This window comes from Talpa occidentalis, unplaced genomic scaffold (genome assembly GCF_014898055.3).
Source record: "Talpa occidentalis isolate TD23 unplaced genomic scaffold, MPIMG_talOcc4v2.1 talOcc4.11, whole genome shotgun sequence".
In the NCBI taxonomy this organism is placed as follows: Eukaryota; Metazoa; Chordata; class Mammalia; order Eulipotyphla; family Talpidae; genus Talpa; species Talpa occidentalis.
In genome coordinates, this window is record NW_023601104.1 from 76,519,496 (window position 1) to 76,543,496 (window position 24,001).

At 44.6% G+C, this 24,001-nt stretch overlaps 1 protein-coding gene across 1 annotated transcript in view; it reads left to right on the plus strand.

The window, feature by feature from the left end:
• TTC9 (tetratricopeptide repeat domain 9) overlaps positions 1–22,311 on the plus strand; it is a 34,997-nt gene extending 12,686 nt beyond the window's left edge. Inside the window, 2 exon segments of the mRNA XM_037503609.1 lie at positions 18,589–18,771; positions 20,729–22,311. Coding sequence (XP_037359506.1) covers positions 18,589–18,771; positions 20,729–20,808 — 263 coding nt within the window. The 3' untranslated portion in view covers positions 20,809–22,311.
• Positions 22,312–24,001: the final 1,690 nt, after the last annotated feature.

Sequence of the window (24,001 nt, forward strand, 5' to 3'; positions counted from 1 at the left end):
TATATTAATGAGGTTGGAGTGAAGAGAGAGAAAATGGAGGAACACAGTCAGTGGACTGAGACCCCAGAAAATGTAAGGAGCAATGTGACCTAGTGGAAAAGAACTTTACTTCGCAGAAGAGACCTGGGTTTGCATCTTGCCTTCCCCATTGACTCCTCCATTAACCTTGGGCAAATCTCAAGCCCTTTGAGCTTCTAACTCCATTGCAGAATGGGAGTAATAATGTGCTCCATCTGGTATTGTGAATGTCGTTAAAATTAAATGACGCACACATGCCTAACACGGTGCCTGGCACATGGCAGATGCTTAACAAACAGTGGTCATATGTCAGTCTCACTCCTTCAGCATTAATTTAGGAAAGTATTCAAGAAGGGAAGAAAGAGGAACTCAGCAAAGGAAGCCGTGAGAGAATATGAGAAGCGAGTGAGCAAACTGGGGGGCAAAAGAGGAGCCAGGGACATGGTCTCATCTCCCCAAGTGACTGGAGCAGGGGTCATGAATGGGGTGTGACCCAGCAGCCTTTGGTGTGGTTCCTCCCTGGAATCCTGGGAGGCTCAGGAACAAGCAACCCACAGGCTTCCTTTAAGGGGCACCTGAACCAGAGGCCCTTGCGTCACATGGTCTGTGCCTACTTCCAGCTTCTCAGGATACACATCTGTCTGGTTGTAGGCAGACATGTCTCTGGCCAGAGAGAGCACTCTGTGTGACCAAGTCTGCTCTCTACCACTTCCCATACTCTGCCCCAGGATTCTCTTGATCCTTTCATTGAACTGAACAAGCAGGAGAGAACCTGGCCAGGAGGGAGACCACTTCTGGGGGGTACCTCTCACAGGTCAGACCAGATCGGAGTTCTAGAGCAGACAATAAGGATCTGACAGGAAGAGAGGCTACTGCTGTGATCAGTTGGGTTCCCTAGGGGAGCTTAACCAGCAAGAAAGCTAACCCCTGGGAGGAGAAGCAGAGGAAGGCCGGCCTGTGAGGGAGAAGTTCCTGAAGGGCTATGAGGCTGGAACCTGTGCCTGCTGGGCCTGCCTTCCTCTGCCTTGTGCTGCTTCCAGCATTCTAAGCTTCCTTCCTGGTGTCACTTAGGGAAAGTCCCTGCTTGCTCAGGTGTCCTGACACAGAGTACACTAGCAGCTGTGTCCTTGGGCTCTCCTTGAAGTCTCCTGTGATAGCTGCCCCTCTACCAAAATGCTCAGCGTCCTCTCACCTCTCACGACCCCCGGTCGCCCCATGGCTGTGCCCCAAGAACAGGCAGTGCTTTCTGGTTAGGAACCCTTCAGAAGCCTTTTCTGCGCGTCTCCTCCCGAGTGCCCCTCCTGCTTTCTTGGAAGGGATCACTATCCTATTGTCAAAGGTGATTTTTAAAAGCTTTCTAATTACAAAAGTAGAATATCATAATTGTAATGGATTGAAAACAAAGGAAATTACAAAGAAAAAAGTAAATGTCACTTGTCACTCATTGCCCCAAGATGCCGACGCCTCTGTATTTTGAGTTCATTTCCTTCCAGTTTTTTTTTTTCTGTGTCTACAGTGATGTGTCACTTAACCACGTTTCCATCAACATGGACCTCATAGACTGTGGCCTAGGTGTGTAGTGAGTTTTATCATCTAGGTTTGTGTACTTACACTCTATGATGTCCACACGATGGAGAAAATCATCTATCAACATGTTTTCAAGACTAGACACCAACCAGGCCTCTTCAAGGTCTATCTTTCTCCGGTTTATTTAGGAATGAAGGGATCAGTCTTGTATGTACTGGGCCTGTTAGGGGGCAGACTGTGGGATACCCTGAGACCCCCAAGCCTGCATGCTTTAATGGGGTCCAGCCATCCATACACACAAATACAAAACATATTCTTAGTATAAAAAAACTTTAAAAGGACTAGTGTGCATAGAGAGAGAAGAAAGGATACTAGTTTTCCAGTAAGACACCCAAAGTTACCCATCCCCTCATGGGTAAATGCTCAGCCAAACAGGGTTGGCCCAAAGTGGTGCCACTGAGTCCCAAAAGCTTGCCATAAGTCTAAGGCAGCTTCAGGTAGGAAATTATAGAAAAGGGGCACAAGGGGCAGGTAAGCCTGGGATAAAAGAAACAAACTCAGAGAACAAATGAAGGTAACAGCTGCCATTGTCAGCCTCCCCACAGGTCTCTCACCCACACGGGTCTCTTCTAAGTGTCTCTACATGTCTCTCCCTCCCTTGTCTTCTTCAAGTTCCTGTTGCAATTCCAAAGCTGACAAGCAAGAATGCACTTCGTCTCCACATGTCTCTCCTCTCTCTGTCTCAGAGCCCACCTGCCTTCCCTGTCACACAGCTTCACCTGGCCACTCAGTTCCACCCATCGTTAAGTGGGGCCGGGAACATGGCACCTCCCCGGTTATGGAAATGTCTCTGTTATAGGGCGACTTCCTGGAAGCCCTGGTCTCCTTTCATTGCCTCTGCCCACACAGGACTCTCTGGGTGCCACCTCGTAGGTGCTTCTACTTCCCCTTGCTGCTTCCTCCCTTTTGCATCTCACAGGCCACCACATCAGGCTGTAGAGTCAGACAGATTATACTGAAGGCTCCAGGATATTGAAAGCATTGCTTTTAAAGAATGAATATTAGAAATTCTTTTCCTAATAATCATTTGGCCATCAAACTACCAGGAATTTCTTATCGGCCATTGGCCTTTTTTGGGGGGAGAAAGGGTAGGGCAGGTTCCCACTATCTACCAGGTTCCTCAGACTTTTCCCCTCTAGCCTCTCACTATTTAGGCACCTTCCCTCTGTCTCAAACTCCTGTCATTTCCTATGCAGAGCAGTTGGTCATCTTCACCTATGGAATTTGCCTCCTACTGATCTCTAAGCGTCACCTTCCCTACCTAAGGTGTTGATAAGGGTATTTGGGAAAAAAAAAAAAGATAATTTCTACCCTAGGAGGGATTCTGATACCTGCTATTAAGAATTATTCATGCTCATATACATACTCATTTGTATTTCACAAAATTCAAATTGTACTGTTCACATTTTACAACCTTCATTTTTTCCACCAGTATTTTCCATTGGAAACATTCTTCAGTGTCATTAACTATTTTTCTATAGCATGATTTTAATGTCTGTGTAAGTTTCCACTGCAGCAGGGTCCCATTATTTATTTAACCACTGGTTGGTTATTTCCAACACACAGTGCTCCCACAGAGAGGCTGCAAAGTGCTCCTTCTGCTGCGAGTGTGCTCGTTAACTTCAAACATACTGAAGGACATGATGTTTACATAGCATCATGGAAGGATGATGGGAGAGGCAGTAGCAACAGGGGAGACATTGTTGGGGTTACAGAGAGGTAGTGGAGAAGTGACCATAGATGGTGGAGAAGTGACATTCTTTAAAGTGAACAAAAAGAGAACAGAATGGAATTTTGGCTTCTGAGATGTCCCCTCCTTCTGGTTCAAAGCTCCTGCCAATGGGTATGACATGTATCCTTGGCTTGAGCCAATAAGGCAAATATAATATTGGCGGTGGAATTCTTTTGCATATTTTTGAGTACAAACTCATCATCACATTCCAATGACCCAGTTGGCGCCTCCAAAGTCCCATTTCAAACCAAGAAAGGGGTGTTAATGAAAAATCCAATAAATAATAGCCCATCCTACCTGCTTTCTTCCACTCTCTCCTCTCTGTATATATATGGAAGTGAGGTCAAGAATGAGAAATAGGGGTCAGGTATGGGGTAACTTGAAAATATACTGTTGTAGCATCCAGGTCTGTGCCTTCCCCATAGAGTGGCACATGACAGCAACCAAGACTGAACTCACCTTGGACTTTGGCATCACTACTGCCCTGAGTAGATTCTAGTATCCTTAAAGGACTGTCAACATAAGCCTGAGTTATATGACTTTTAGATGGTTTTTTCACAATAGCTCTTCTGCCTGCCACTTTGACAACTAAGGCTTCCAACAAAGCCTTTGAAGTTATCAGTATCTTGTGAATGCTCTCCATTTTCTTCACCAAGCCCCAGGCACAGGCTGCGATGACTAAGTTTACTAAGAGCATCTGCTGTGTATTGTGCACAGTGAGAGGGATACAGCAGTCCTTGTTCATGCATCTTTGTAAAGAATTTGAAGGGTGGGAAAACAAAGAGCAGAATGGTCATGATGAAAAGATCTCAAAAGTAGTGTTGCTAAATCAAAGAAAACCAAAGACACACCTGGCAATGCTTATTTGTTTAAATCGAGTGAGGGCATGGGATAGATTGGAAAAATAGAAGGTCACAAATTAATGTGAGTGGGATCATAGGAGATTTAGCCTCTAGATAAACTCAAATGATTCTTGGGAATGGGAGCAGCAGCATGAGTGGGAGAACTTGATCTGGCAGCAGCAGGGCAAGTGTGGTGCGAGCAAACACACTGCGCTGTGTAGGGTGCTAACTCCCTGGACCAGCCAACATCTTTTTTTTTTTTTTTTTAAGGATTTATTTATTTATTTAAACAAGCACTGGGAACAGTCAGAAGTGTGGGAGGGTGAGAGAATTCACCAGAGACAGAGTGAGGAGCAGAACAGACAGACGACCGAAAACACTGCTGAGGGGAGCAGAGGGCGAGACAGGAGAGGTCTGCCACACCATGTGGGAATCTCCCAGCCGGCCAGGAATCGAACCTGTGCTGCAGAGGCTGCAGACAGCTTCACAGTGCTGTGTTCAACCCGCTGCACCACAGGGCCTCAACATCCTTTTATCATACCTTCTCAGTGCCTTAGACTTGGAAAAGACCTGGAGAGGCTAGTGAGTACAGTTGTCCATGCTTGACAAGCAGACCTGCTGGAATGGAACCGACTTGGCACTTGCCATAAACAGTCCCGACTCTTCCCTTCAAGCTGAATGATCGCCTCACCAAGTCACTGACCTTACCCAGCCCACAGCTTCTGGCAGCAGGGCTAATAATACCTATTTCCAAGAGTCACTGAGAAGGTCAAGTGAGTTGTAAAACACTAAACAATAGTAGGTATTGCTAGTTATTGAGTATGCAACATGTGCAAACCTCTATGATGTGGTTTTGCTGTGTGGGGATGTAAAGATAACCCTACAGATGCTTGTCTGGAAGGACAAGGAAGACATGTTTTATAACTGCAATTATGTGCATGATCTGGGTATGTAGTCATAAAACTAAAGGGTGCATCTGATGATTGTACCTTTAGGTCTGACCTCACTAGAAAAAGACTGACCAACGCATTAGGTGAAAGTATCACTATTAATCAGGGATGTGCTATAATTCACAGGTATTAGAAAAATAATCATCGGTTAGCAAATTAGAAATAGAGGGAAATTATATGATCTTGATAAAGAGATTCTGCAAAAACACTAATGCTAACATTATAGTTAATGATGAGAAACTGAATGTTTTCCCTCATGAGCCAGAAATTATACTCAGAGGCATTTATCCTAGATTAAATGATAGTTATATATATCTATCATTAACTATTAAATGATAGTTATATATATTGTTCATAGCCACTTAATACTAACCAAAAGCTGGAAACCACCCAGATGTCCTTCAGTAGATAAATGGTTAACCAAACTGGTACATCCATACCATGGACTACTACTCAGCAAGAAAAAGGAATGAACTCATGATACACACAACAAGTTGATTTCATCTTAAGGGGTTTGTGCTGAGTGAATAAAAGCCAATTACAAAAGAGTTCATACCATTTAATCCCATTTATATAACACTGAAATGACAACATTTTAGAAATGGTGGACAGATCAGGGTTCAAAGAGGAAGTGAGAGACAGGAGGCTCATAGATGTGGTTATAAAAGGGCAACAAGAAGTATCCTGGTGATGACAGAACTGTTGTGTAACTCAACTTTGGAGGGTAGACGGAGGATGTCACGTATGTGATTAAATGGAATGTCTCTCTAACCACACAGAGACACATACACAAGTGAGTACAAGTGAAAAAGGTTAGGAAAATCTGAATAAGATCTGTGGGCTGTATCTGTGTCAATATATTGTTTTTTACAAGATGTTACCATGGGGAAGAGAAAACTGGGTAAAGGATACAGGGGATTGCTCTGTATTCTTTTTTTTACAACTGTGTGTGACGCTATAATTATTTTAATAAAAATTTCAATTAAAAGTACCATATAGGAATTAGTTTTACAAGCACTAGCTAAAATAGAGGTGTTTCAGGAAGAAACCAGCAATGTGTCATGTCAGCCCAATTAGGCTAACAGTAGGCTTTCAAAGAAATTGGAAATGCTTGTGGTTTTAGAACTTTAGGAAAAGCCTTGGTGGAAATTCTGCTTTTGGTTTGTGTTTGTTTTACTCTTTGAATGCAGAGAAACAAGTAGGGCAGAAGGTCCTGGAGATTTATATAGGGAGCTTCCAGATGAGAAGTATACGTATACAGTGAGCACAGTGGGTGCCATCAGTGTCTCCCACTTAAGCTTCACAGGAAGCAGAACTCATGCCTGAGTGCTGTCTAGTGGAGGACAGGAGCTGGACTTGGTTATAGGCAGCGGAGCATCCCAGGAGGGGCAGTGCATGTCATGGTGAATGCACGATCTCTGGTGCCAGATGGTTTAAGCTCAAATCCTGCCCCTGATCCTTATTAATTTTGCCACCTTGGGCAAGTGACTGAACCCCTTGGGTCTCAGTTTTGCCTTCTGGAAAGTGAACAAAATATTAGAACCTACCTCATAAGTTGTCGATAAGATTTGACTAATTAGAACAGTGCCTGTCCCATCCATACTTAATAAAAGTGACCTGCTTGCTCTTACTACCGTCTGGGAGGATGGCTGGGTGCTGCCCTCAGGCATGGGGCTAGATTCTCTGTGCTTGTCATAGAGCATCTCAGCCTTCTGTCCCATTTCCTCATTTCCCCAGCTTGGGCCCCACTTCTCCAGTGAGAAGAGAAAACCTCAAAATGTCCGAAGTTGATACCATTATCTGCGAACAATTGTTTGCCCACATGTGCAGATGCCCCAGCTCTGGGACTTGACCATCTAGGACCTGTTTGCCTTGTGGGTAATCCTTGAGCAACCCATGGCCATTCTGGACTCTCAATGGTTTAAAAAACTGGATGGTCCTTGAGAAAGATAAAAATACCAGACTGTGAAGCACCTGCTTTGTAGGTGAGGAGGCTGACCTGGCGGCACCCATAGGGACCTATTATATGAATTTCTGGACTCAACCATAATCCGTAATCCTTTGGAATCTACATCTCCAGGTATAGGGTATAGAATCTTATTGTTAAATAAACTTTAACGGAAACACTTGTCTGTGGGATTCTTGTCAGTTGTCAAACTCTGGCAATTGGGAAACACTGACTTTTTTCAACCTACCAACAAACCTTCGAGGAAAAAGCAGAGAGCAGCTCTAATTTCTTTCATTTTTACCACTGAGGCCCTGAGAGGTAAAGTGTCTTAACCCAAAGACAAACGAGTGAGTATCAGCGCTGGGGACAGTGACTTGAATCATCTAGCTTAGAGACACTGACACTGGCCAGCAATGCCTCTGCTAAAAATATTCCCTCTTCCTTCATAGACTTTTTCATGGCCTTGAGAATCAGGCACTTGGCCTATTCCTTGTCCTACCACCAATGGTAGTTAGAGTTCCTAGCTCTCCTGAATTACTAGGAGTCCAGAGGAACCCAGTAACTTTTGGTGCATCCCCCAGTCCATCCATAAAGCTGACAGGCAGGTTTTGTGAGAGCCATCCATCCATTCATGGTACAGGAAGGTGCTGACAGCAGGCAGCAGACAGCATTAGGTTTGCATTTTGCTGTGTGGAGGGGTTGAGCTGGAACTAGCTGTAGACTAGAGGATGTCTAATTTTTGAGAAAAAAATAAGCCAAGAACTCCACCCTATTTTTTCCTACAAGTCTCCTTTTTAGGCTGCAAGGCTGCTTTTGTAATGTTTTCTGCATATACCCACATTCCACCCCCCAAAAGGGAAAATATACCTTTTTTGAAAGGAAAACTGGCAAGTAAAACCAAGCATCCAGCCTGGGTTTGGGAAACAAGTTTGAGTATGTGTACATCCAAGACTATAAAACAAGAATGAGCGCTAAAAAGATTTGTTTTTAGAACTCTGAATGCAAGCATTTGTGTATGTAAAAGAGAAAGTCAACATTTTCATGGAAAGGTAAAATTGGGTAGGTCATTGCCATCCTGAATGTGAACATCGTTGATAGAAATTCCCATCCCTGGGGCCTCCCTGGTGGCACAAGGGGTTAAGCGTAGCACTATGAAGCTATCTGCAGCCTCTGCAGCATGAGTTTGATCCCCTGCCAGGGAGGTGACCCACATGGCACAGCAGACCTCTCCTGGCTCACCTGCTGTTCCCCTCAGCAGTGTATTTTCAGTCAGTTCACCTGTTCTGCTCCCCACTCTGTTTCTGGTGAATCCTCTCACCCCTTGCACCTCTGGCCTGTACCCTAGTTCTTGTATGCATAAATAAATCAATCTAAAAAAAATTCCCATCACTGCACTACATCCCTATTGCTACATCCCTATTGCTCCTCTATAAAAGACCCCCTGAGCATCTCTCCAAAATATAATCTGACCTCTTCTTGAAATTGTACTTTAAATTAAGCTTAACTTTGTGTATGTATCATATAGAATGAATAGAACTCAAAATAGACCTTTTCTCTGATTAATATACATGTTGCTGGACAAACCGTATTTGGTAAATGGCTTTCTAAAGAACTAGCATTTAGGGGCATCAGGTTTTGTATTCAACACTGTGTGAGGCATGAAGAATACATTCAATGTCTCATTTTTATCATCCAAGGAGTTGCCACAAAATAGCTGTTATTATCTTCATTTAATGCATAAGAAGAAGGGTCAGGGCAAGTAAGTAACATGCTCAAGGGCCTGCCTAGTAAGAGGGGGAGGTTGGATTCCAGCCCAGGACTGTATCTCCAGATAAAGCCAGGACTCCCTAGAACTGGGATTACACTATAGGCTATCCAGGGTGGCTGTGACCTACCCCAATTGTTAACTATTCTGAATGTCACCTCTGTCCAGATCCAAGCTCCTTCCTCTTCTCTAATATACTATTACACAGTAGTAAAGTGTGTTCGTTTCCTAAGGCTGCCATATAAAGGACCATGACTGGGGGGCTTAAAATAACAGAAATGTGTTGTCTTACAGTTCTGGAGGACAGGAGGCCCCGATCTCAGGGATGACAGTGTTGGTTCCTTCTGAGAGCTATCGAAGGAGAATCTGTTTCAAGCTTCACTCCTACCTTCTAATGGCCTTGGGCATTCATTGGCTTGTAGCTAGTTATTTTCCCATCTCTTCACATTGTCTTTCCTATGTGTCTGGCTCTGCATCCAAACTTGCCCTTTTTATAAGGTCACCATCATTTTGAACTAGGATCCATCCTAATGACCTCATTTGACACAATTCTCTCCAGCTTTTGCGGTAGCATTGGTGTCATATCACACATCTGAGGAGCTGTGAACCTAGTCCCCTAAATTATATAAATCATATACACAATGCTAACTCAATACAGAAAAAAATTAAGATATCTTTCTCCAAATAGGATCGTGTTCTGGAAGTTCTGAGGATGAGCACTCCAACATACCTTTGTGGAGAGCGGAACATAATTCAACCCCACAGAGTGGGCGCCTCCTCCTTGCTCCTGGCCCCAGAGGGGTCATGCTTTCCTTCCGTCCATCAGGTCAGGGCAAACTATAGTAAATCAGCGTAAGAAGAAAACCAACAGCTACATGAACTTGTTCTTCCTCCTTGCATCCAGTTTCCCTTCATCTCATGCCAGTGAGTGGCATTTTGCCCGGGCAGTCAGTATGCCCTGCTTGCACCAGGAAAAACAAAAACAAAACAGGTGCCAGAGCCAGGAGAACCTGACATGTTTTAGCCTGAGGTCTCGTGTGTGGTTCTTTAGGAAAACCATACTTAAGATTTTCCAAGTGCGTGAGTGTGCAATGGGGTTCTTTAAGGTGCTGATTCCCTTAGGATTTTCCTGCTGCAGGTCCATTTGTGGAAGTCTGCCAGCTCTTTTCATAAAATCATATCCCCGCCATCCAAGGTTGGCAGTGAATGAGGACTCGCCACCTGGGAGGGGTGGTTAAGGATTTGCAGCCTTAATTCTTCTCCCCCTGTTTTACTTTTCTCTTGTGTGTCGCCCAGGTCAGCATATTAAGCTCAGGGAAGGGTGTTTCTCTTCTAGCACTTCTTCCCAAGCATGAATAGCTGTTTGTCTTAATTCTCCACAGCTTGGCTGATTTCAGGCTGCAGCATTTATTCTAACTTGTCAGAAGATCCGGGCACCAGGAGGTTAAAAACATTTTTTTTAAAGGGCTTCCAGATACAGTTGGCCGGGAGGCCAGGTCCATCTTCCCGTGTCCACTGTGGATGTGTCTCCCCACCCTGCACCCCTTCTGCACCAAATGACTGTGTCTTTGAGTACAAATAAGGACTAGAGCCAAGACTCCGGACAGGAATGAGCTTCCTTTCCATCCAGATTAAGACCTGCCTCCCCAAGTCCACAGCCGCCTCTGCTGAGACTGACAGTGGCAGTCAGGGAAAATCCGCCCCCAGAGCTTTGCTTGGGAGCACCACATCAGAACAGAGTCCGATCTCTAGGCCCAAACAAAACAAAACTCCGCAGAATGGGAAGGTTGTCTTTCAGAAACGCTTTTGGCCACTGCCCTACCAGTCCTGGCCATCATCCCCAACAGAAGGTGTGTTGCCATAACGCAGAGAGAGAATGGCATTCCTTTTGAAAAGGAAGCAGAGAAACAACATCCTTCTTCTATTAAGTGGTGAACATTCATATTTATAGGCTGTTAGAACAAAATGGGTGGTAGAGATTATTCAATGAAGTGCAGGTCCTTCATTTTACAGATAGGAAACTGAGGCCTTAAAGGGAAAGTGGCTTTCATAATGTTGATAGTGGCAAAGGGTGGGCTAGACTACAGCGCTCCTGATTCCTAACCCAGTATGCTAAAATAATGACCCATGCATTTCATAGCAGAGCATAGACACTGTAGCATAAACTTTAATTCAAACAGAGACCAGGTTACAACACCATGGAAGACACTCCCGAATCATCGAGTCCAACTTCATTGAATCCTAAATGACAATCTAAGACGCTCCCCCAACCCCCTGCCACGGAAGGGTTCTAACCACATGAATGTAATAGCAGAGGGAGAATATTTCAGGGGTCCCCTGAATACCATTTAAATTGATCCCTTTCTCCTGCCTTTCTGTGTGCACTTGAGTCAACCTAGTCACCATCATTTCACCACCCAAATGCGTTCTAGCCTCAAGAATAAAGTCCCAGATCTTCAAAATGGACCAGAGGGTCTTTGTGTCCTGGTTTCATCTTGCTTTTTTTTTTTAAATAAATTTTATTTTTATATTCCCCATAAAATTGCAACCCCCTTATTTTGACCCCAATCCCTCCCCTCCCCGCCCCCCACCCTCCATAGAGTGTCTCTGGTTCATAGTTTTTTGTTGATTTTGATTTTCACTTTCTTCTAGTTATTCATTTTCCTGGTCCCTTATTTAAGTTTTCTAGATTCCTGCTATGAGTGAGACCATCCGGTATTTTCCTTTTTCTTTCTGGCTTATTTCGCTGAGCATGATCCCTTTCACCTTTGTCTTTTGCCTTTCTACTCCTGTCAGGAATGGTTTCCCAAAGCTTCTCAGATAATACATTCCTCTCTCTCTCTCTCTCTCTCTCTCTCTCTTTTCTCCTCCCTTCCCTCATCCCTCCCTCTCTCCACCTCCCCTTGCCTTCCTCCATCTCTCCCGCTACCCCAACTCCTCTGTCTATAAAAATTTCCATCTAATCTGTCTAAATCAGTTATTTTGAAATGCATGGTTTTACCTTCCAGAAGATAATTGCAGACATTTTTTTCCTTGGTTGTCACAACTGGCATCTAGTAGAAATAAGGGAATGCTAAACATCCTACAATGCACAGGGCAACCCCATGACAAAAACAGTATCCAGCCTAAAATCTTTGTAGTGCTGAGGTTTAGAAACACTCGTCTTTGGACCCCAACTTAAATACCACTCCTTCCAAGAAGCCCTCTCGTAATACTTTATGTTGGCCGAGAGCCCCTCCCCCCACCCATTCTTCCCTTCTCCTTCACTGTACTTGGTACACAGGAGTATTTGAGATGATCTAAGTCTGCCTTCCCTGCCAGCCCATCCGTTCCAGGATGGAGTGGAATGTTTGGTTCATCATCAACTGATCCCAGTGCCCAGTACAGCTAGGCATTGCTTTTTAACTCAGGAACACAGGATGGTAGTTTACATGGGTGATGGGTACTTCCAAGGGCTTCACATGCAGCCACTCCAGACACCCAAGGTCAGGAGCAGGCTTGGGAGCCTGGCAGAAGTGGATGGATATCATCACTCTACTACCTCCTGCTTGAATGACCCTTAGTGGGTTACTTAATTTCCCTAAAACTAGGTTTCATCATCTGTGAAAGAAGAATAAAAATAGAACCCAGTTCATAGAGTTGCTATAAAATTGAAAGGATATTGTACATGCATGTATACTGAGTCCTACCTCTGACATTGGGTAAGAGATTAACAACTGAGAGGAAGAAAGGCCGGTGGGATAGTCCACTGCAGCCCCCAGGGCCTGGGGGAGTTGGTATCGGGCCAGGGAAAGCCAATCAGCAGACTGCTGGTCAACTGCTCCTTCTTAACTTCCTCACCTTGAAGGTGTGTCTACAGACATCCTATCTTACCTATCCCATGGCTTGTTATATGTGCCCCAAATAGCTTCCCCATCAGACTACAGAGATGGCCAGCAGTCGCCTGTAGGTGGGGCTGAGGACAGCATTGCTCTCTTACCCTTCCCCTACCCTCCCCAATAGGGACTCTGGCCTGGCACCCCTGGCTTCTTATCTCAGTTCCCTATCTCAGCCCAGCCTTTTAGGATGAAGACCATTTGGACCTGTGATAACTCCCTGTTCCCCGGCTACACATCTAGAGCCAAGAGGGGCTTGTTAGGGAGAAGGGGAAGTTTCCCTCTACTCCTCTGGGGTCTCCTCCTACTGGTCAACTGATCAAATTAACATCAGATTAGTATGAGAAAAAAAAAATTAATTTTATACCCAAAGGCAGACTGCATAGGCAGGAGGGGTCCAAGAAAGGAAATGTAAAATGAAGTGTATAGCCTGAACTAGGGACAGGATAAAGGGCTGGGACTTCATGGAGAGAGGGAGGGATCTCACATGATGAGAAGACAGGGCAGGTGCTCTGTTGTTAGATGCCTGCCCTGCTATATTCAGATAAATGTTGTTTCTGGTAGTAACCCTAATTCTGGATAAGACACCCCCAATTTGCATCCTTCTAGGTAGTTTAGGGCGCAATGAAAGTATCTCATGAGCCTGCAGCGTCTCCATTGATTTGAACTGGCAATATCCATTGGCTAAAGCGGCACATCCCCGAGGCCTGCTCTGAACACCTGTGGGCTCCACGCCCTGGGCCACATCCAGGCATCACAATTCCCACTGCTCTGCACAGGAATCTGAAACATTTTCGTGAATGAGTCACAGAAATTGACTGCTGTTGGTCCTTTTGTCTTCAGGGGGAGGAGGTGACGTTTTGGTTTCAGGCTTCTTTTCTCTGTACTACCCCTAGTTCTGCATCTTAGACAATTGAAAACTTTAAAAATAAACAAAGGTCCTTTAACTCTTGTGCACTGTTGGTGGGAGTGCAAACTGGTCCAACCACTATGGAGAGCTGTGTGGAGATTTCTGGACCTACTAAACATAGAGCTTCCATATGATCCAGCAATTCCACTCCTAGGTATTTACCCAAAGGACACAGAAACATGCACCTGCACTATGCAGCACTGTTTACAATAGCTAAGCTTTGGATGCCCAGATGACTGGATCAAGAAGATGTGGTACATATATACCATGGAATATTACTCAGCATTCAAAAAAGATAAACACATGCAATTTGCAGCAACATGGATGGCACTGGAAGGGATCATGCTCAGCGAAATAAGCCAAAAAGAAAAAGAAAAATACCGGATGGGCAGGAATCTAGAAAACTTTGAATAACTATAAGAAAGTGAAAATCAAAATCAACAAAAAAACTATGAACCAGAGACACTTTTTGAGGGGAAGGATTGGGGTCAGAATGGGGCGTTTGCAATTGTATGCAAAGGTCTTTTCCTAGACTGCTCCGGTCAGCAAGCAGAAGTGCCTGATTGAAGATGGAGGGCCGGATAGGAAGAAGGCTGCTCAGCCTGGCAGAGAGGACACACGGTGGGGGTTGGGGGCATGTGGAAAGAGCAGACAGGAAATCCTGTAGCTCTGGGAGCAGGTGTTGGAGCTGAGTCCCACACAGGGAGCGGCCAGTGAAGTTCACACACAGAAACCCCTCCCAGTCCACAGAGTTGTGTGAGCACCCCAGGATACTCCAAAGCCTGGGGCTGAGGTGAGGGGTGAAGGAAGGAGGGCTGTGCTCAGTGGACCAGGTTCTCTGAGAACCACAGCTGCCCACACCCCTGGGGTCAGCAGTTTGCTGCTTCTGTCCATTTGCTTGGCTTTCTGCCCAGTAACCAGTGAAACCTGATGGGTCAGTTTCTAGATCTGGGCTGATTCCCTTCCACTTCCTGCTTTTCACACCTTCAACTTAAGAAACTGTGTGTGGTTCAGCTCCCTCTCAGTCTGCAAAAGGATGTTGACTCTTTTGTCCAAAATGCCCACCAAAAAAGTCTGATCTCTTATAAAGTTTAGTAGCAAAGACATGGAATAACCAAAGTGCACATCAGTGGGTAGATGGATAAAGAAGGTGTGGTGTACACACACACACACACACACACACACTGGAATGGTACTCTCAGTTATGAGAAAAGATGGACTCTTGCTATTTATGACAATGTGAATGGACTAGAGTGTATTATGTTAAGTGAAATTAGTCAGAAGGATAAAGACAAAATATCCAGTGATTTCACTCATGAGGAATATAAAGAAATAAAGGAAATGAACAACCAAAACAAAACTTACACTCATATACAGAGAGCACATTGGTGGTTAGTAGAGGGGACGAGGGCCTGGGGGTGGGTGAAACAAGTAAAGGGGCTTAATTATATGGTCGCTGAAGGAAACGAGACTTTTCATGGCGATCAGATGGAGTATATACATTTGTCAGATTATAATGCCGTCCACCTGAACCCCAGATAATGTTATAAACCAATGTTACTCCTACAAAAACTTATTTTAAAAAAGGAAGCAGGTGCTCAGCCATTCTGTTACCTGGGAAGCTATTTATGGGATCGAAACAGCTGAAGTTAGACCCCCTGAAGATTAAGATGAGTGACTTGCCTCTACCCCAGTGACAGTTCTGCCAGTGTGTGTGTTGGGAGACAGGGGGAACAGGCTGGACGCGATAGAGTAGATTCAGCATACTCCCCACCCCGGCCAGGTCTCAGTTTGCCTCCCAAGTCTCTGGGATTTTTGCTTTGAAGTAAGCAGGTACCTTTCTTCCCTCTTTTTATTTTGGTAATCCCTCCAATGTGTATAACATCACCTACTCCTAGTCACTCCAGGCAGCTCTGCAGGCCTGGGGTGAGGGGGACAAGCGAAGCAGCTAGGGCACAGAATTACAGGAGGTGCTTGCTCTCCAGGGCTCTAGCAGCTTCCTCCACCTGGTCCTAGCCCTGTGACTAAGAGCCAGTGAGAGAAGCGTCCAGGGGAGATGATTTTCTGAGAGGTGGCTGACTTTGAATAAGAAGGCGTTTCCACCACAGGCACCTGCCAACCTGAGCCTCCTCTGGCCCGGGCCATCCTGTGTCCAGAGGTGTGCCCTTTATGAGGCTGGTCACTAGCCCATCAGAAGATTCCCTGCTCCCAGAAACAGCAGAGACAAACATGTATAGAAGAGAATTTGAAGAAAGAGGCAGTTGTCATTGCTGGGGTGACAGGGGTATAGAACTGTAATAATATTAAATAACACTTTGGATACCTACCATGTACAAAGCCCTGTAGTAAGTACTCTATGGCCATTATTTTATATAATCCCCACAACAGCTTAATAAAGAAGACTTGGTCTCTGGAGCCAGACAACTTTTTTTTTTATTAATTAAGTTTTTTAAATTAATGTTTATACCATTCGTTACATCATTGAGCATGTAATGATGTAGTGAAGTACATTATTTACATTGTTAATATTTTGATAATATAGGATTTCTACCCTTAGGCGTGTACACCGTAGCTCTCCCTCCACTAAAGCACCGTAGCTCTCCTCCACCATGGTCTATTGTGCTTTCTCCCCACAACTCTCACCCCGTCTCCTCTCCCTTCTTCTCCCCCTGTTCTCTTGAATGCCTCAGATCTGTGATCAGTTTTCAAGGATTGGTTTTATAGTTTGTCTTTGTTGACCCTTTTTCGGTTTCTCTGTATTTCAGGTATTAGACACCATCCAGTATTTGTCTTCTTCCTTCTGACTTACTTCACTGAGCGTAAGCCCATCCATCTCCATTCATGTTGCTGCAAAAGATGAGTTTCTCTTTTTTTTAATTGCTGAGTAGTATTCCCACATTTTCTTGATCCATTCATCTGTTTTTGAGCACTTCAGTTGTTTCCATACTTGGCTATTGTAAATAGTGCTGCAATAATCAGGAGTGCAAATTGCCTTTCAGATTAGTGTTTTTGTGTTCTTTGGATAGATACCTGGGAGAAGAATTGCTGGATCATATGGCAGATCCATTTTTAGTGTTTTGAGGAACCTCCACACAGCTTTCCATGTGGGGCTGGACCAGCCTACATTCCTACCAACAATGTAAGAGAGTTCCCTTTTCTCCACATCCTCACTGGCTCTTGTTGTTTCTGTTTCTTTTAATAGGAGCCTTTCTCACAGGTGTGAGGTGGCATCTCGTTGTTTTGATTTGTATTTCCTTGATAAGCGATAAGATGGGCTTGTTGACCATCAATGCATCTATTTTGTGTAAGTTCCTATTTAGCTCTTCTGCCCATTTTTTGATTGGGCTGTTTGTTTTCTTTTTGTTGAGTTGTATGAGCTCTTTGTAGATCTTTGATGTCAGTCCCTTGTCAGATGTATGGTATGCAAATATTTTCTCCCATTCTGTGGGGTGGCCAGACAACTTTGATTTATATCTCAGCCTTGACTCTTTCATATAGTGTGAACTTGGGAAATTACCTCTCTGGGCCTCAGCTTTCCCATCTGTAAAATGGGAATAATAACGGGATCTACACTATAGTGTTCCAAGGATTATATCAGGTAACAAATGTAAAGCAATGAGACAAGCATTGGGTACAAGGTAAGCCCTTGACAAAGATCAGTCACATTTAATGTTATTGGTTATTGTTAATGTTAATGATAATGTTAATGGTTATTTCCTCTTGTAGCTTATTTCTAGGCAGCCATAACAAAAATCTAACATACTAGTGACTTAAATAATAGAAATTTGGCGATCTCCTCCTTGGTGGAGCAGGCGGTTGAGTGCCGCACTGTGGGGCTGTCCGCAGCCTCTGCAGCGCGGGTTCTATCCTGGCCAGCCTGCGAGAATCCCACCTGGCATGGCAGACTTCTCCTGTCTCACCTGCTGCTCCCCTCAGCAGTGTATTTCGTCAGTCTGTCTGTTCTGTTCCCCACTCTGTCTCTGGTGAGTCCTCTCACCCTCCCGCACATCTGGCCTTTACCCCAGTTCTTGTATAAATAAATAAATCTTTAAAAAAAATAGAAATTTATTCTCTCATAGTTCTGGAAGATATGAGTCCAAGATCAAGGTATTAGTAGGGTTGGTTTCTACTGTGAGGGAGAATTTGTTTCATGCTTCTCTCCTACCGTCTGTTTGCCTCAGGCATCCCAGAATTAAAGATGGCTGCCTTCTCCCTGTTATCTCTGCACATCATCTTCCTCAGTGTGTGTCTTTCTCTAGCTTAGTTCACTTAGTTCATTATAGCAAAGCATCATGGAGTAGGTACTCAGACAACCACTTATTCCTCATAGTTCCAGAGACTGGGAAGCACACCACCACCAGCATTTTCGGTGTCTGATGAATGCCCACTTCCTGGGCCATAGGAGACTGTCTGCTCCCAGTGTCCTCACATAGCAGAAGGTGTAAAGGGGCTGCCAAGGGTCTCTTTAATAATCCCAATCATGAGGGTTCCACCCTCATGCCTAGTCCCCTCCCAAAGTTCCTACCTCCAAATACCATTACCTTGGGCATCAGGTTTCAACATAGGAATTTGGAGGAACTCAAACATTCAGGCTATAGGACTCATTTTATAATGCCACCAATGGTATTAGATTAGAACCCATTCTAACAATCCCTTTCTAACCTGAAGACATTTGTTAAGACCCTATTTGCAAATAAGGTCATATTCTGAGGTACTGGAGGTTAGGACTCCAACATACCTTTTTTTTAGAGACACAACTCAACCCATAATACAAGGCTAGTACTTGCTCAGTGTCACACAGCTTGTTGTTGATGAAACTGAGTCCTAGAACCAGGATTATTTGATGACAAACTCCATGGCACTAAAGCACAATATTCCTGAACCATCTTTGGACAGGGAGAAAGAACTAAAGTGAGACACTGGTTGATGGCATTTTCCCTTCATTTCCCCTTGTATTATAGCCTGCCTCCTCCAGGCTGAGCTGGTAAACTATGAGCGAGTCAAAGAGTATTGCCTCAAAGTCCTGAAGAAGGAAGGGGAGAACTTCAAAGCCCTTTACAGGTCTGGTGTGGCCTTCTACCACCTTGGAGACTATGACAAAGCACTCTACTACCTGAAAGAAGCGAGGACCCGACAACCAACAGGTAAGACAGAAATTGCTGTTTTCTTACCGGGAGCCTCCTTTGGCAGCTCTTTGGGGCCTCTTCTTTGCAGTCAGCAGCTTTTGTGGCTGGCAGGGGAAGGCAGGGGAAGACATGTCAAAGTAGGGCCCGGGTCTGTGCAAGGACCTGGAAGGACAAAAGCACCCTAGTCCACTCCTTTCCTGGCACCAGTTCTCCTCAAATACAAGAATGCCAAACATGGACTCCTTTGTCTATTCCAAACCAGACTCCAGGTCTCTTCACTGACCCAATAAAAACAGTGAATCCTGTGTGCTAGTATTTGTGCTGGGACTCAGGGATATACATGAAAGACTTCATCCCTACTTGTGAGTAGCCCACATTCTAGGTGGCAATACAGAAAATAAATGGATCATTTTGGTGCTAAGTCCAGCATCTTGCAGGAAGCATGCTCTGACTTCTTGAGCCGGATACTCTGCTTTAGTGTATGTGTTCTCTGTGCCATTCACTTAAACTCCTAGCCACAAGCTCAGCCATACATTCATTTCACAGAGTTACTGAGCAGGTACAGCAGCCCGAAACTTCCAAGTGCATAGCAGTGAACAAAATAACAGCAAACAAAGGAAGGTTGTTCCCTTCAAGGAGTTTATGATATAATGGAGGGAGATGGACAGTGAACAAATGGACCAATAGATAATGTAATATTTAGTAGTGGTAAGTGCTATGAAGAAAATAAACAAGAGTAAAAGAGGGTGCTCTTTTAGACCAGATGGTCAGGAAGAACCTCTCTGAAGAAGTCATATTTAAATGATGACTTTGACTTCAGGTTGTCCCTTTTGCTTATATACCTGATCTTTTTTTAATGCATTTCTCCTTCTAAGAAGTCTTTAAGAACTTTAGTATCAACTTATAAATATGCAAATGTGTCTTTTTTAATTTTTTTAAGAACGTAAATGTCTTTATTTTTGTCTTTGTTCTTCTGTTTTCTGTATATAAATCATGTTCCCCTAACTATACTGTAAGCAACTTGAAGACTAAGAAATAAACTGTTTCAACAGAATTTTCTGGAGCATCTTCTATATGCCAGCACTGTTCTGGATGCTGGCTAGAAGGAAGCAGGAGTATTTCACAGCATTCATTTCTACTTCTAGAAGGAAACATCCCAGGCAGCCCCTGGTGTATATTCTGGTGTGTGTACAACTAACCAGCTATTCCATGGCAGGCCCTGCCAACTATTTAAGGACTGGAATTGGGGGAAATCCCCCAGTTTGTGATGAGATGGCTGCCGACCCTACTTATAAGACCCACCAGTGAAACAAAGTCAATTTAAGCTCTTTGATAAAAATTACATGCAACTGATATTTATTGATCTTATGGATATTGGTTCTCACAATACTTTTATGAGGAAGGTATTATGATCCCCAAGAGAGACAAGGTTTGGAATCAGACACACCATTTACTGTGTGTCTCCTTGGTATCTTAATTTCTTCAAGGCCCAGTTTTCCCCTTTTGTCACAGTGAGGTTGATGACACATACCTTGGGGGGTGTCATGAGGATTAAATGAGATAATGAAGGTTAAAAAGGGCTTTCAAAATAGGGGAATGTGAAGGCCTTCAAAATAGGCCTTCAAAAATGGGGACTGTTTTTTGCACAAAGCTCGAGAGAAGTTGGTAACTTTCCTAAAGTTAAACCCCACATGAGTTCATACTACTGAGATAGGCTGCTACACAGAAGGGAGAAATCCCTGCTCCTGTCCTTCCCATCTGTCCCCTGGGTCAGAGTGACCTGTCCATCTGTCTAGGGCTGGGTCAGGAAGTGGACATGCTGGTTGCCCTCTCAGCCACCATTGATCAGCAGAAGAATCCTTGGCTGAGAGTCTGGCCTGTCCAAGATCCACAGGCACAGCTTTTGCCTGACTCTATGGAGACCCAACTGGTCCCCTCACCAGCTGTTCCCTAAGGTATGTCTCTCTCCTCACAGACACCAACGTGATCCGGTATATCCAGCTGACGGAGATGAAACTCAGCAGGTGCTCCCAGAGAGAGAAGGAAGCCATGTAACTACAGCACCTCCGAGAGCTGCACCCACACCCGACCTGGGATTTCCAGGCACCCCTGTTGGAGAGCCCACCAGGGCTTTTTCCTTCCTCCCCACTTCTTCTGGCCCCCCTCTTCACCTATTGCCCCTCAACTCTTTGTCTACTCCCAGTGTGAAAAGGAGAGGTGCAAATCTGGAATCTGGCAGGTGGACCCGCTATAGAGACATCCTCTTCTCAGAAGGTCTGCCGCCAAGAAGTACCTGCAGCAACACTGGAGAGGACACTCTTGGGCCCTGAATGTCGTGGTGGCTCTGACTTTGGCCAATGCTTCCAACAGACACAGAGCCTGACAAGTGTACCGTCCCAAGGGCGGCAGGCAAGGAGCCCACAGACTGAACCCCTGCACACCCTCTGACAGACAGACCAGAGCATTTCAAGGCAATGGTGACAAGTCCAGGGATGAGACAAACACCAGAAGCATTTGTTACACCAACACAGGAATTATGAATTTGTGCACTGGATTCCCCCCAGCCCCAGTAACCTCAGCCCCCGCCTCCCTTCCTCACTTGTTGTCTTGGCTTGTGCTTTCTTCTCTCCCCTTCAGGGATCTGAAACTCTGCCAGGATTCACATGCCATTGAGGCCCACTCTCAGCGCCCTATGGTGACACACATACCATTCTCCCACACGCCCACCCAGCGGGCGGCTGTGACATATTTATAGAAGGGCAGAGGTGGACCACGCTGGTGATGGGGGGAGGGAGAGATGTAGACATCTAGGTGAAAGGGTATTGTATAGATGGGGGGTTGAACTGTGGACTAATTAAGTGTAAATAAAAATAAATTAACAGGCAGCCAGTTCCTGTCAATTCTGTTGGAAGCCGCTCACTCCCTCACTCTTATCCCCTCCCCCAACTCTTAGTTGGAGCTACTTGCAGCCAGGCGGGGTGGGGCTTCCCCCAAAGCAAAGGGCCGTTTGTCCAGTGGTAGGCAAAGTGGGCTGCTGTCTCTGTGCGTTTAGAGTAGGCTGGGATTGTGGAGACTGCCCAGGGACTTGCTTTGTGGGAACTTGTACAGATTCTTTTTGATGAAATTATCTGGACTCAATATCTAGCTCATAGATTGTGTTCAACAAATATTTGTTGAATGAATAAATTATGACCGCAGACTGGCTCTCCTGCCTTAAACGAATTTCATCTCAGCCTGGTCTCCTGATATCTACGTTCTTTGCGCTACACCATGTTGCTTCAGTCAAATAAGAAACACTTACTGAGGGCTGGTTGTTTGCCTGTCGTTGTGCAATCTGCTGTGGAAGAAAGGATGTAGTTCCAGTCTTCAAGGAGATGGAAGAGTTGAGAAATACTCATCTGAGATTATGACCAATGACACCTTTCATTTATATGATGCTTTAAAATTTTCAAAGCACTTTCATGTATTTTTTGTGTGATTAGTGAAAGAGATAATATTGTACACATTAAAATACAGATGCAATAATGTTAATAGTTAGCATTTATTAAATGCACTATCCTCAGATCTTTATATGTATTATCTTATTTCTTTCATGCAATTATCCTAGGAGATAATATGTCCACCTGATAGATAAAAAAACTGAAAACCAGGAAGTTAACTGTCCAAAGCTTGCATGATTTAAATCAGGTCTGTCTGACTCTAAAGTTTTAGCTGTTAACTGCTGTACAGTTAGTTGTTCTCCAACACATCATATTGAAGAGTTACAGCTATTCAAAGGCAGGATAGTGTGAATTAAGTTGAAAGCCTTGACTGTGTCAGCAGTGGAACATGGGCCGCCTCTTGCTTTTAGCCCAAAACAAAAAAATAACAGCCCTAACACCAGACTCCTGAGTGGTCAGAACAGTGTCATACCAGGAAAAGACAGCTGAGACCCAGCAGTTATTTCTGTGTCTTTATTCTATGTGCTGAGGGGGCAGGCACATATCCAACCTACCTACCATTCTTCATCCATCCCAGCATCAGGGAAGAATCACAATTATAGGTAGAGATGGAAAGGAAGCACAGAGTTAATTATGGGTTATTTGTTTAATCAGAGTCTCCACCACAGCAGGATTCCGTCACTGCTAAGGGCCCAGAAGCCAGCAGTACAGGTTATAGTCACATAGCTGCTCCAAGGCTCCAGCCGGGCAAAAAAAAGGGCCTGTTACAGCTGACACCTCCTTCCCCACCCCTACCATAGCCTTCTCTCTGCCCTCTTCCTCCAAAATGGCTTCACATGACCCACCGCAGCATACACAGCACAGGCAAATGTACAAAACTCCTGTGTTCCCAAGCCTCCAGCCAGAAAGCTTGTGAGTTGGCAGATTGCTTGTTAGGATGTGAAAGATGAAAATGAGGTCAGAGCTGACCTGCAGAACCGATTCAGGCGAGATCAGGCGTGTTCAGGGTGGAATGACTGAACTATGCAGAACCAATTCAAACTGGTCTTCAAGCCACCAGGAGGGGCTCAGAGAAACTGTCCCTAATGGAACAGGAGAGAGGTCTTGCCTCAGTGAATGAGTTGGGCCAGAACTGGAAAGAATGAGAAAGATTGTTGCTATCCCAAAGAGAAAGGTCAAAAACCAGAACTATGCGAGGACAAACTTGTGGGGCCTCAGAGAAAGAGTGCATGGGGCTCATTTGGTGACTCCGACACACGTGCTTATTGGAGCTGTACTCACTAAGATCCAATGCAAAATGAGCCTAGGGAAAAATGTTGCCTGGGGTGTTGGTTAATGTTTGGGGTGGTCGGACTGAGTTTTCTGTGCATTTGTCCAACAAGGATTTCAGCAAGTTAATAAGCAAAAGCAAATGTGTTTCTGCTGCCAAACATTCAGCTCCCTGCTCCCCATCTCTCCCCAAGACATCCCAGACATTTAATGGAGCACTTTGTTTGCAGTGTCACCTGAATGATACCTGGAGCACTAGGCCTGGATCTGACCCTCTTTGTCATGTCCTGCTTGGACTTTCATTATAAACTTCCTGGAGAAAATATTACACTTTTAAATATTATACTTTTCTTATGAAGGCCTCATATGTGTATTGTAGAAATTTTAGGGACAAAAAAAAAAAAACAAACTCCAATTCATAATCCTATCACCCAAGCTAACCATTGCTACCTTTTTTGGATGTATCTTTTGGTTCTCCTTGGTGTAAATGTACACATGCACTTTTTTTTTTAAACAAAAACTGGATCCCACTGTATATA